The sequence below is a fragment of the Ambystoma mexicanum genome, chromosome 6p (genome assembly GCF_040938575.1).
Source record: "Ambystoma mexicanum isolate Mex_15411 chromosome 6p, UKY_AmexF1_1, whole genome shotgun sequence".
Lineage (NCBI taxonomy): Eukaryota > Metazoa > Chordata > Amphibia > Caudata > Ambystomatidae > Ambystoma > Ambystoma mexicanum.
This window is the reverse complement of record NC_090935.1, coordinates 1,467,884,051-1,467,897,375: the sequence shown is the minus strand read 5'-3', so window position 1 is coordinate 1,467,897,375 and position 13,325 is coordinate 1,467,884,051. Positions and strand designations below refer to the sequence as shown.

Sequence of the window (13,325 nt, the reverse complement as noted above, 5' to 3'; positions counted from 1 at the left end):
CACTTTTGTGAGGAATTACATGAATCGGCCTGTATGTCTAACTTCATAACTTTTTAAAGGTTTAAAAAATGTGTTGGGTTGAGATGTGTAATATCCCAATTTTAGCTGGCTCGTTTTCTTTTTGCTAGACTTGTTAACTGTTATCTGGCTTTTATCGTGCCTAACATTGAGTTAGTTGGTTGAATATTGTTTCTGTTGATGTGTCAGTGCAATGTTCACATTCCACAATGCCTGCACAGATTTCAACCCCCGACTCTTCAACTACACTAAATAAGAATTGAGCTCTGGACACAGAATGATTCCTTTCAAGGCAAAATGTTCTATTTGAGTGTTTCATAATCATTTTATTGAGTCTTTGAACAGCATGTTAGATTTTCAGCCAGTGCAGATGTAAATGTTCATGTACCACTAGAATATGCTGATTTCTCAATCAATCCCAAGTACATTGCAAATGTATCCCACTTTAAAACTAAACGTTTTATGCAAGATTATGATCTTAGAGTTCAGTAATGCTAATACTTACTTTTAACACGGCAAGAGCCCATGTACAACCGTGAAAGCAAGCAATTTTCTGTAAATCAGATAAACTGCAGTTGTAATTTAATCAAGGCACATTTGCTCAATCAGAACATTTTATTGTAGAGTGATTCTTTTATTTTAATCACCATTCAAATTTAAACCAAAAATGGCAAATTCTGTTTGCAAAGAAGTACAATCACAAGGTGCTTTTCATTACTACCTAACAACATGCATATTATATTCAGAAAAGCATATTTGTTACTATGGTCCAGTTGCAGCTTTGTAGGTGTTGCTTTCGATGCATTCACTTTTGCCTGCAATACAAAAATGATAACAATTTTAATTTGATCAGAAGCAATATAATGCATTAATGAGAATAAAGGGCTGATTCAGCAAACGCCATTGCTTATTTTCACTGAAGGATGCCTGTGTCCCCTTTTTTCAGTAACAGCGAAAATTTTGGTATTCCACAAAGGGATTCCGTGGGCCTCATTAGGACCATGGCGGTCCCTTAATGAATGGTGCCAGTACGGGAACGGCCCCGTTCATTACGGGCTGCCCTATTACGAGGACTGCTGCGGGACCCGCTAAGGAACGCCTGGCCAGACCAGGCGTCCTTAGCGGGTCCCGCAAGCAGTCCAGGATGTTAATAACAGGCCCGTCATTACCGGGCCCGTTGTTAGCATCCTCCCCATTCCCATTGAGCCTTATGGGGGCTCAAATGGGAATGGGGATGTACCGGCTCCGGGTCCAGCGAAAGTCCCCTTTTGCGGGACCCAGACCTGGAACCCGCTTTTAGCGGCATGGCTACCTCCATACTCGTAATGAGGCCCCTCGGCTTCTAACAGAATAATGCAAATGATACTTCTCAAAAACGGAGACCAGAAACAAAAGTATAGTTCATGAGTTGTTATTAGCATTTCATCACAAAGCTAAACCTGAATTGTTAGGGGGCCTGCACAAATCAACAAAATAGGATAGATAGAGAATGATAAGTCTCAAAAATAAGGTGTCGGGATAGAAGCTTGAAGTATTAGGGTCTAGGTTGAGGGGAGACCAGTGAGCCTCACAACAGCTCAACGGAAAGAGACACTCATCCTCTTGCTCCAAGGATTCTGCCACAGTTTTTTCATTGCCCCAACATTAATCCAATTTCGGGTAATTGGTGCAAAGTAAGGTATCCAAAAACATTGCAAGTATCAGCAAACCCCATAAGTGCAAAAATAAAAGTCTTCCCTCTTGTAGAAGGGTTCCATTGCCCCTTTCAGCCTCAGTCAGAAGGTGGTCAGCTTGTCCTCTGTTTCTCTTCCTGAACAGCAGGGTTCTGCCAGCTGCAGATTCACAGCTTTCAGGCAGCCTGGTGGTTTTAGGGGTCTCATGACCACTGCCTCCTGGGGGGGTTTCCCTGGGCCTTTACCTTGTGGAGAGGCAAGGGCTTCCTGCCAGGCTGGGCCCTAGATGGGCACCTCTAGGTGGTCGGGTGTGCCCTGGTACAGTTGAGAAGTGTGTCCCTACTCTGGTCTGCCACCCACTTTCCCTCTGAGTGGTTTCTCTGTGGTCCTGCTCCATCCTGTCTACTTCTATGGTAACCTTCCTGCTTCCCTGTGTAATGGCACGGTCACTTTCCTCGACTTACTAGCCTCTACAATCTCCTCATGACCAATGTGGCCCTCCAAAAGTCCCCTCTCTATAAGTGGGGGGGGGGGCATTCGCCTCCCGCTTTCTCAGGACTGTCTTACTCTATCCCCGATCTAGCCAATCCAACTCTTCTTCTCTTGTCTTATGATATATTTTTTCCTCCTCCTGCCAACAACTGTACCTCCTCTGCAGGTGTCTATTCTTTTCAACACACGACTCTCCTACAATTCCCCTCCGCTACAACCCTCCTCGCTCCCGATTCCTTACCTTGACTCTACTCTGTTTACCCCACATGAATCACCAGCCAAATACTGTTCTGCTCTTTTCACTTCAAGGTGATATCTCCCATCGTTCTTCGCAAATCAATAGCTCCTATCTCCAGAAGGATAACTCTCTCCAGGAGTATCACCCATATGCTATGCCACTCTGAAACAAGTCTCACACTCTAAAAGGATTCCTCTCTCCTTCCAAACACAATTTCCCTGCACTCACTCCAAGTTTATATATCTTTCTTCCTGCTTCTAAACAGTCTCTCCTTCTGACTCCAACAACTCTGAATCTCCCCCTTCACAAAGCCCCCTCCCTTCAATGCAAGAATAGCTGCCTCTTGAAAACTGGTATCACAGTCCCTTTCTTTCTCCAAAGGGTCTCCCTCTGTCAAGCCAACACATTTCTTTCACAACTGAAATACCTCTCTAGAGCACTCACAACTCCCTCCCTAAACTCCACGTGTCTCCAGCCTCAACCCTCACCGGCTCCGCCTTCTGCTTAGTCCTGGCCCTCAAATTTCAACACTCGAGGTCTCATGGGCTGGGGTCTCCCAAGCGATGCCCTGCTCATGCTGCCAGGTCTCAGATGAAGGGATGTGCTCCCCCACTTGGTCTTCCAGGGCACTGCCCCTACCTACTAGGCTGGCTTGGTTTTAAAGGGTGTTTGCTCCTCCCCACAATCATAGCTTTTGTCTGTGAAGTGTGGGCTAGGATGGTCTGTGATTAGGCCATGTGCTTTTGGTTAAGTTGGCTGAAAGTGTATTGGCCTAAGTTTCTATCAAGGCCTGTCACCATTTTGGATCCTAAAACTGACCTGGGCCTGTGTGAGGTATCCAACCCCCTTTGAGCCCTGCTGACCTTAAATGCTTTAGACTACGTTTTTGTTGTGGGGAAACGACACCTGTGCAATCCCTGCAACCCGGAACTGGGGCAAGAGTGATTATTTTTGTCCTCCGTCGGAAAACTCATGACAGTTGAGCTCCATTATTTTCATTCATTAAGTGCAATTTTGTTTTCGTGGGACTGTTCAAGCCAGTTTCATTCTTATGAATGTTTTGTCCAGCAGATGTGCTGCACTCACCAATTAACTCAGGGTTTTCCAACACAGTTCCGTTAAAAGGAAAACGAGTTTGTGTGTTTGGGTCTGCTCGGAGGGGGCTTGAGCCTCCCTCCATACTAAGGGGACTTCTGTCCTTCGCCTCTTCTGGCGGTCTTGTGGTGCATATGGGGGGGGGGGGGGGTTCATGGGACTCTGAGGAGCCTGCCTGTGACTGCTCAATGCACAGATGAAGGGGACTTCATCACCAGGAATATAGCCTAACACAGCGATTGGACAGGGATGATACTCTTTCAAAGATGCAGCAAAGCTGAAGCGGCTTAACGAGTGAGGATGAGTCTACACTAATAGATTTGTTTTGTATCTGTAGTGAACAGACCAGGAATACCCAGCGCACTTTAGAATGTACAACAAATCCTTACATTATTTCTCTGTCCTAGAAAAAGGCAGCAGTTACGCTACATAAATCTCAATAACCTGACATGGGTGTGTGTGTCTGACAAATCATGTGGCATTGGTGTTTCCTTCTCTGTTCACCATTTGACTAAAAGACTTAACAGTGACATTGTGTCCTGGAACATTCATGGACTGCCACCATTTAATGGTAGGGTTTCACTATCTCACCGTTCGCTTTCTTTGACACGCACAGTCCTAGCGCATTGGAGCTGGCACCCACGTTTGGCGGGATAGACCACTTATATTGCTCGATTCTCATCTACCCACATGGATCAGTCACGGTTATATATAACATATTTGGTGAAAAAACTTTAGTTAAGATAGAGTTAAGATGATCCAATTATTTGCAACAAAATCCCGAAAATACGACAGGCAAGGGAGGAAATGACAATCTTAACTCTGAGCCGCCTATGTTTTCACTTTTAATTTCATTGTTGATCTCTGCTGTAATCACATGTATGTGCTGATGTACTGAACAAACAAAGGGACTCAAAGGTATGCTTGTTATCGCCTAGCATAATTACCTCCAACACCAGCTGAATTTCAGGAGGTTTGTTGCCACACATTTGATCATCTTAGCTCTGTTTTAACTAAAGATGTTTCATTGAGTTTCGAGGGTTTTGTTATGCTATATCTTATGAAGAGCCCACTGGTCTTGGCCTTCGCCTGTGGCCACTATCCACCAACTATGATAAAGACCATAGCCCCTCTCTCCCTCACAAGTAAATAAAGGGATTCCAACAGAAATGACCTTCGGCATGACCACTGTCCACATTGTGATAACCAGATCCCACCAGCCAGGGGCTTCAGCGGTGGCCCCTGTCCACATTGCCCCATTCAGGATAAAAGTTGAGGCTATTTCCATTGCCTACATGCCTATAACTAGTTAATAGCCAGATCCCACCTGCCATGCCTTCGGCTATGGTCACTGTCCCTGTTGCCAGAATTGAGCTCAAAGACCATAGTGCATTGGACATGCCCTTCTGCCATGGTCAGGAGACCATGGCACCCCCATTTTTCTCCCCTTCTTTCATTTCCGTGATTGCTTCCACTGGTAAATCCTGGTAGAAACATACCCATGATCACCACAATGGTACACTCCATTGCCGTGATACTTATTCCCCTGGTAATGATTACCAGGTTAATGTGTAAACATTCACATTAAAAAGTGCTCCTATCGCCACTACCTCATTCGATGTGTATCTGTCCTCCTTTTTAGGTCACCCTCACCTCGTTCATATCAAGCGAAAGAAATAGCAGATTTTCATTTCTGAAAGGCTTAGAGCTACACTACACAATGGGAAATAAATAAACATAGTTTGGGACTGGGGCATCCCCTTCTCTATAAAACCTTTTAAAAATTCCTGGACGGATTTATGCTAAACCAAAAATAAAAAGAATATCTGTAACACTTTGTGCGAAACATGTTTCTTATTTGGTGGAAATCCAGCCAGCGGTTTTCCCAGTGTGCACGTTCAATCGCATCACCTCTCCACGGAAAATAAAACGGCGTGGGCCAAAAAGTTTATTTTTTTGCTTAATAACTTTTTTATTGTTTCATGGATTTTTACCAAAATATCCAGGTAAAGGAACCCGTGCCAGACAACATCAACTTGATCCATCCAGCAAGTCAAATGATATTAGTAATAGCATCTTGGGAAAATTCAATGCAAGCAAGTCAAATGTTATTAGTAATAGCATCTTGGGAAAATTCAATGCAAATTGGTTTAAGCTTCACTTTAGGGCAGCGACTTCTGCCCGATATATATATATATATATATATATATATATATAAAAACTTTGTTAAAGGGACGTTATAGTTAAGTTGCGCTACTAAAAACCTATGAAATTCAATAAAAAAACTTTGTTAACGGGACGTTATGGTTCGAAATAAAACTGAAAACCTTTGAAATTCGCAAGTTATGGTAAGCTAAGCTGTGCCCAAAAAGTGCTCTTCCTATGGAAACAGCAGCTTAACCATAACTACACGGCCACTACTGTGGTATATATATATATATATATATATATATATATATATATATATATATATATATATATATTCAAAGACTGAATAGCAGAAGAACACCATTCCGGCGAGCTGCACTCCCAGTCCGTGAATCCAAAGTGATACGAAAATCTTGTGGCAAACCAAAACTGCTCCGGTTGAACAATTCAAACAATCTTTATTAAACTAATTGCAGTTTGTAAAAATCTGAGTTTACCCAGTAACGTAGGTGTCAGCAGGCAGACTGACGCGTTTCACCACAACCAGTGGCTTGTTCACAGTAGCTCCTCCCTCAGAGGAAGCCAGTTTTAAAACACTGAAGTGATAGACATGAAAAAGGTGACTAAGTAACACATTGCACAACTTTCTGCCATGTTTGTGAGGGACAGACACTCTATATGGAATGTTTTCACCGTACTTGTAATCATGTAACATGTATGTAATCTCTGACTCAAGACACAATACTATAAATCAATGTTCAAGAAGTAAATACATTTTGCCAAATAATCTCGCACAGGTGTGCACGCAGCGGATGCTCGTAAATAGACACGCCAATACGTTTCTGTACAATAGTACACAACTTAAAAAATGTGTAAAGTGCATAGTGCATTTCCATAAAGATGCGTGGCCATGCTTGCAAACACGCCTGATTACTCTTTAATTTTATTCTTCGTCTTGTGAAATAGTGAACGTCACTTGCAAATGATACGTTGCAGGCAGCGTTTACTAATGGATTCCTATGGAATCCGCCTTGTCTTTATGAGGTGCAAAACTGAGGAGGATTCCACAGGAATCCATTTGTTTTACATTTGCACGAAAAACTCATGTGGGGTGAAAGGAAGCACACTAACAAGACAGAAGATCAGCTCAGCACAGATCTTATCTCTGCGTTGTGCCCTGTCCCTGCCTTGTAACTGTAGCAAAATGGGGCAGAGCAGGAAATTGAGGTGTACAAGCATTAGGTCTTGCTTTTACGTGTCAATTTCCCGCACCCAGCCCATTTGAAATAATACTGAAAATGTGCATTGGTTTTTGCCCTCCAGCATGTTTAGTCAAAACATTGTTACGCTATTTTTATAGCAAAATTGGAAAGCTTACACTCCAAGGAGAAAGAGGCATGTTGCACAAAGGGTGGAGCAATGCAAATGTTCCATTGTATGTCTAACGGTATAGAAGATGGCCCCACTCTGCCTCGTGAATGACACTGCAGGAAAAGGCGGGCCAACAACAGGCGGAAATGTTATGTTACAGTAACTTATAAAGTGCAACCTACACCCTAAGGCATCAGGGCGCTGAAGGAACTGAAGAAAGGAAGCAGCAAGGCAGAGAGACAGAACAGCTCAGAACAGATGAGTTTTCAAAAGGCAGCGGAATCTCAGCTATAGAATATAATGCAATCAAATTAACAGAGACAATGGGCCTCATTACGACTGTGGCGGCCATGGTATGAACAGTGCCGGTAACGGACCAGCACCCTTCATACCGGGCTGCCACATTACGAATTCTGCAGCGGGTCCCACTCTGAACGCCTGGCCAGACGAGAAGTGCAGAGCGGCACCCTCAAGCAGAATAGGATGCTAACAACAGACCCGTCAGTAACGGGTCCGTTGTTAGCATCCTCCCCATTCCCATTGGGAATGGGGATGTACCGGGTCCCGCGAATGGGAATTACCGGGCCCGCAAAGGTCGAAATAGCCCGGTAATTCCCATTTTGCGGGACCCGGACCCGAGTTTGGGGGTAGCCATGCCGCAAAAAACAGCATGGCTACTTCCATAATCGTAATGAGGCCCTATATCTTCCACTGCCTTAAGGGATCTATGGAGTTAACTGTGGAGACTCCCATCACCACTCAAGACAAGACTTCTATGTCTCTTTCTCACATCAAACAAATGCCATCTGAGTATCAGGAATTCGCAGACATGTTCTCTGATTCACTAGAAAAAACATTACCAACTCATCGCCCTGAAGACTGTTAATTGATACACTGCCAGATGCCATTATACCATTTGGCAGAATGTTTATACTGTCCTTTCTAGAAGAAATAGCATTGAAAGAATATCTTGACATCAATCTAAAAAACGGTCTGATCAGACCCTCTATGTCACCTGCTGGTGATTCGCTTTTTTATGTTTCTAAAAAGGAGACTACAGAACTTCGTCCCTGCCTTGACTATCGTGGCCTTAACCAGGTTACTAGGAAGGATAAATATCCATTGCCTTTGATTGCGGACATACTGAAGGGTCTACAAGGTGCTGTAATGTTTTCCAAACTCAATTTGCGAGGGGCTTACCACCGCATAAGAATAAAAGCTAGTGATGAGTGGAAAACGGCTTTCCGTAAACCTTTCACTCACTTTGAATAGCTTGTGATGCCGTTTGGACTGATGAATGCCCCCGCTGTTTGTCAGAGGTTTATGGATAGGGTATTTTTAGATATGCTATTCTAATACTTTATCATCTACATAGACGATATTCTCATTAATTTCAAGAAAGCAGATGACCCTCAAGAAAACGCCAAACAAGTTTGACATTGATTACGTGTCAACCATCTTTTGGCTAAACCTGAAAAATGTCAGTTTCTTTGTATCTCCATTCAGTATCTGAGTTTCGTAATTAATCAATCTGCTAAAACAATAGATCCCTGCAAAGTGTCAGCCATAACATCCTGGCCTCAACTAATCTCTGTGAATCAGGTACAGTCATTCCTTGGATTGGCTAACTTCTATAGGAAGTTTATTCCTAATTTCTCTGAAGTTGTTCTACCGATTACACATCTATTAAAAAAAGAACGTTCCCTATGTTTGGTCCTTTTAACAGGAAAAGGCCTTTTCACATTTAAAGAAGCTGTTTACAGAGGCACCATTTCTATGTCAGCCAGACACCACAAAGCCATTTTCAGTGGAGACAGATACCTGTGAAGCAGCCATAGGGTCTGTACTGAAACAAACTCAGGAACATGGAAATAAACATTGTGTAGCATACTTATCTAGAACTCTTTCGGAATCAGAAAGACACTATTCTGTTTTGGAAAAAGAATTACTAGCTATTCGACAGGGTTTTCTGGATTGGTGTCATTTATTACAAGGAAGGATTCATCCTATTCAAATTCAAACTGACCACCGTAACTTGCAAGTCTTGGAATCAATGTAGTGTCACAATAGCCGACAAGCTTGCTGGGCTTACCTTTTTTCTCAATTTCAATTTCATTTCACCTACATCCCAGGTTCAAAGAACATACTTGCATATGCTTTATCTAGACAAACAGATCTTCTGGATTCCTCTCCTGTTTCTTAACCTACACTCCCACAACAGAAGGTATTTCTTTGCCATGTGGATAGTTTCCTGGGTCAAGTCCATCAAGATACTGTACAATCCCAGGAATTACAAGAATTACCCCTCTTGAATCCATGGGGTCTTAAAAAGAAGGATGGTTACATGTTAAAGGAGAAATGCTCGTACTTACCTTCGACTTCCACGTGAGATGCTGCCCTTCAGTTGTGCCATGACTCCTCACATGCTGGCCATAGAGGTAGCACAGCCACTCTTCAGTCTCTTAAGAGACAATGTTAATGGCCCGCTATGACGCGCTCTGTGAGAGCATATTCACTCTTGCATAGTATGTGCCCAGAACAAAACACCAAAAGATAAACCCATTGGCCTTTTGCAACCACCTCCTCTACTCTCAAGACCCTGGCAACAAATTGCCACAGACTTTATTATGGACCTACCACCTTCAGGAGGGTGCACCTCCATCATGGTCACTATTCAGGCATATACTAGAATGGCACATTTCACCCCTCTGACCAAATTCCCTTCAGCTGCTGAAATTGCTTCGGTGTTCTTTACGGATATTTTTTGGCTTCATGGTTTGCCCTCTTCTATCATCTCAGATCGTGGCAGTCAATACATTTGCAAATGATGGACCCACCTCTGCAAACCTTTGGGAATTAAAAGAGCTATGTCATCTGGGTACCATCCTCAGAGCATTGAGCCCATAATGATCTTGTAGTACTGCTGTTGTTGCCAACTGCATTATTTTGAATCTAGATGCCCCTCTACATTGAGCCCATAATGATCTTGTAGTATGCTGATTGTTGCCAACTGCATTACTTTGAATCTAGATGCACCTTTGCATTGAGCCCATAATGATCCTGTAGAACTGCTGATTGCTGCCAACTGCATTATTTCGAATCTAGATGTTCCTTCGCATTCAGCCCAAATGATCTTGTAGTTCTTTTGATATTAGCCTGATTGCATTATTTCGATTATAGTCGCTACCACCTCTGCCCTGTTGCCAACAGTATTTAGTACCCACCCCACCTCGTCAGCGCTAATGGGAGCCCTTATCAATGCTAGATCCCTTACAGCTCATGCCCTTGACATCGCAGACCTCATCACTGTCCATAACCTCGACTTCCTAGCCATTACCGAAACCTGGCTACATGATGCCTCTGGCCCACTCCTCGCCTTATCCCTGCCCAAGGGTTTTACCATTATCAGAAATGACCGTCAATCCAACTTGTCTAAAGGAGGAGGAGTTGCTTTCATACATAGCGACAAGATCTCTATGAGAGCTGCTGCCAACACGCAATTCAGCTCTGCAGAATTACTATCAGTGAAACTATCCCTCTCTCCCACTAACACAGCAACACTCCACCTGGTATACAGACCTCCAGGTCCACTGGGCTCATTTATTGATGATGTTGCATCCACCTTGTCGGTTAACACCAAGCCTAACTCCCAAATATTGCTACTAGGTGATGTCAACCTCGGCCTTTACGATCCCAAGGACCACATGGCCTCTGAAGTTGACGCCACCCTCTCCAACCCAGGCTTCCAGCAGCGCATTCGTGATCCTACACACAACAAGGGTAGAACGCTTGACTGGTTAGCTGACCTCAATTGCAATACCAATGTAATTTCCAACGCTGCCTGCACTTGGTCTGACCACCATGTTATTACCTTCCTATTGCCAGCCACCAACCCCCAGCCCATAATCACCATAGCCCCTGCTACTCCCACAAGAAATAAAAAGGACATCACCAGGGAGAAATTGCTTCCTCTCAACCTCCCCTGTTTGAACACTTTGTTTGAACACTTTTGCTTCGCAGCACAGGACAAGCACCCTACTGTCTTAGTAGACGCCTTCAATAGCCTGATGACCAAAGTCATTGAGAGCATAGCCCCACTAAAAAGGTCAAACAACAGTCCCACCTGAATTCGTGCTTCACTCCGCAGCTTAAAGCTTTGCGCAAAGAAAAGCGCAAGGCCGAAGCCCTTTGGAAAAGTCATCCTAGCTCAGCTAATAAAGCCTCCCTCCTGATCACCTCTCTTAACTATAAGGAAGCCATCCTTTAAGCCAAAAAAGAGACATATAACTTACGGATATCCCAAGCAGAATCCAACACAAGAGAATTATTTAAAATTCTCAAAGAGTTAGAATCCCCCTCACCTGCCCCTGACGTGTGCACCAAAGATAGCACGTGGTGCAATAATATACAAAACGCACTTCTCAACAAAATAACTACATTGCAATCCAAATCAACGCCAAACAAAACTCCCTCCACACTCCTATATTCAGCAACACCCTAACACCTAAAATAACTACCCCAGACTCCCCGGTGCCGTTCAGCTTCACACGGCTCACCGTTCCGAAAGTTGAAAAAATCATCTGCAACTTAAAACCCTCCAATTGCCAAGGGGACGCATGCCCAGCCCCGATCATTAAGGAATCGGCCCATGACCTCGCTCCTTTTATCACCACTTTTATCAATTCCTCCTTTCAATCAGTGGTGGTCCCTAACAACCTGAAGGATGCATGGGTCATCCCTCTCCTAAAAAAACCTACCTTAGTTTCGGAGGTCCCAACCAACTATAGGCCCATCACGACAGTCCCATTTCTGCTAAAAATCTTAGATAGAGCAGCGTATCTTCAGATACAGAACTACCTGGAAACAAACAATCTACTAGGCACGAGACAATCCGGCTTCAGACCCAAGCACGGTACGGAGACAGCCCTCCTAGATCTCAAAACCCAAATTGAGGACTTTAAAGACAAAGGTAAACTAGCCCTGCTTCTACTATTAGACCTTTCTGCTGCCTTCGATTTGGTCAACCACCAAATCCTCTGTCACCACCTGAAAACGGCAGCCCACTTTTCCGACAAGGCCACTAACTGGATTCAATCCTTCCTGGAAAACAGACAGATGGGGGTATTTTCCCAATCCTCCTCTGCCGACCCTGCGCCAGTCCCTTGCGGGGTCCGCCAAGGATCATGTGTATCCCCTACCCTCTACAATGTTTTCACTAAATCCCTGTTTGATGTGCTTGACTATCTGGGTGTCACCTACACTAACTACGCTGATGACACCCAGATACTCATCCCCATCACGGGCGATTACACGGTAGACTCAAAATCCCTAAATGACATATACCTTGTCATCCAAACCTGAGCTCTGTCTTAATGACGACAAGACAGAGCTCCTCATCCTAGGTACACAGCAAAGACTTAACTAGCTGAACCCCATGTTCAGCTCCTTTAATATCGACGGAAATTCCATAAAAGTTTCCAAAGATACCAAAACTCTCGGAATCTACCTCGATTCCACTCTTTCCCTCCACAGACAAACGAATGTAGTTGCTGCCGCCGCCGCCTACACCTGCAAGTTGATCACAGCATGTCGCCCTTTTCTTTCCACTCATAACTGTACTATCCTTGCTAGGACTCTGGTCATGTTCAAACTGGACTACTGAAATGCACTGTACCAAGGCACTAATCAAGGCAACCTAGACAAACTTCAGATCATACAAAATAACGCCATCAGAGCAGCCTTCAATATCCCTAGATCAGCCCACATCTCGGAAATCAGGAAGAACCTTCATTGGTTGTCAGTCACCCAAAGGATCTCACTAAAATCGCTTGCCCTGACCTACAAATGCATGAATGACCTGGCCCCTATCTATCTCTCTTCACGGTTCACGCAGTACACCCCAGCTCGATCTCTAAGATCTACCCTTAACCAGATCCTACTGATCCCTAGATACAAGCTCCAAACAGCCGGTGGGTCTAGCTTCCCAGTTCTGGTAGATAAATTGTGGAACTCTGTCCCCCTTACTATCAGAAACCTTCCTTCCCTGAATCTTTTCAAACACAAAGCCAAACGTTGGCTAGTCACATCTGATGACCGAGCCGCACTCTGAAAACGTGATGACCTATGTATTGCTGTCCAAATTACCAATGTGTTTGATTACTTTGTTCAACTTAAATGCTACCTGAAATGTCGTATTGCTATGTAACCACTGTTTCTAAGATATGCGCCCGGTAGCCTCCGGGCCTGGTTTGCGCTATACAAATAAAATAAATACAAATACATACAAAATG

The 13,325-nt window shown here is 43.9% G+C and overlaps 1 protein-coding gene across 1 annotated transcript in view; it reads right to left on the bottom strand.

Annotated features, from left to right (window-relative positions):
* Positions 1-318: 318 nt before the first annotated feature.
* Positions 319-13,325, bottom strand: part of LOC138511067 (C-X-C motif chemokine 11-like) — a 98,490-nt gene continuing 85,483 nt past the window's right edge. Inside the window, exon 4 of the mRNA XM_069626567.1 lies at positions 319-833. Within this exon, the coding sequence (XP_069482668.1) occupies positions 824-833 (10 nt within the window). The 3' untranslated portion in view covers positions 319-823. The remainder of the gene's footprint in view (positions 834-13,325) is intronic.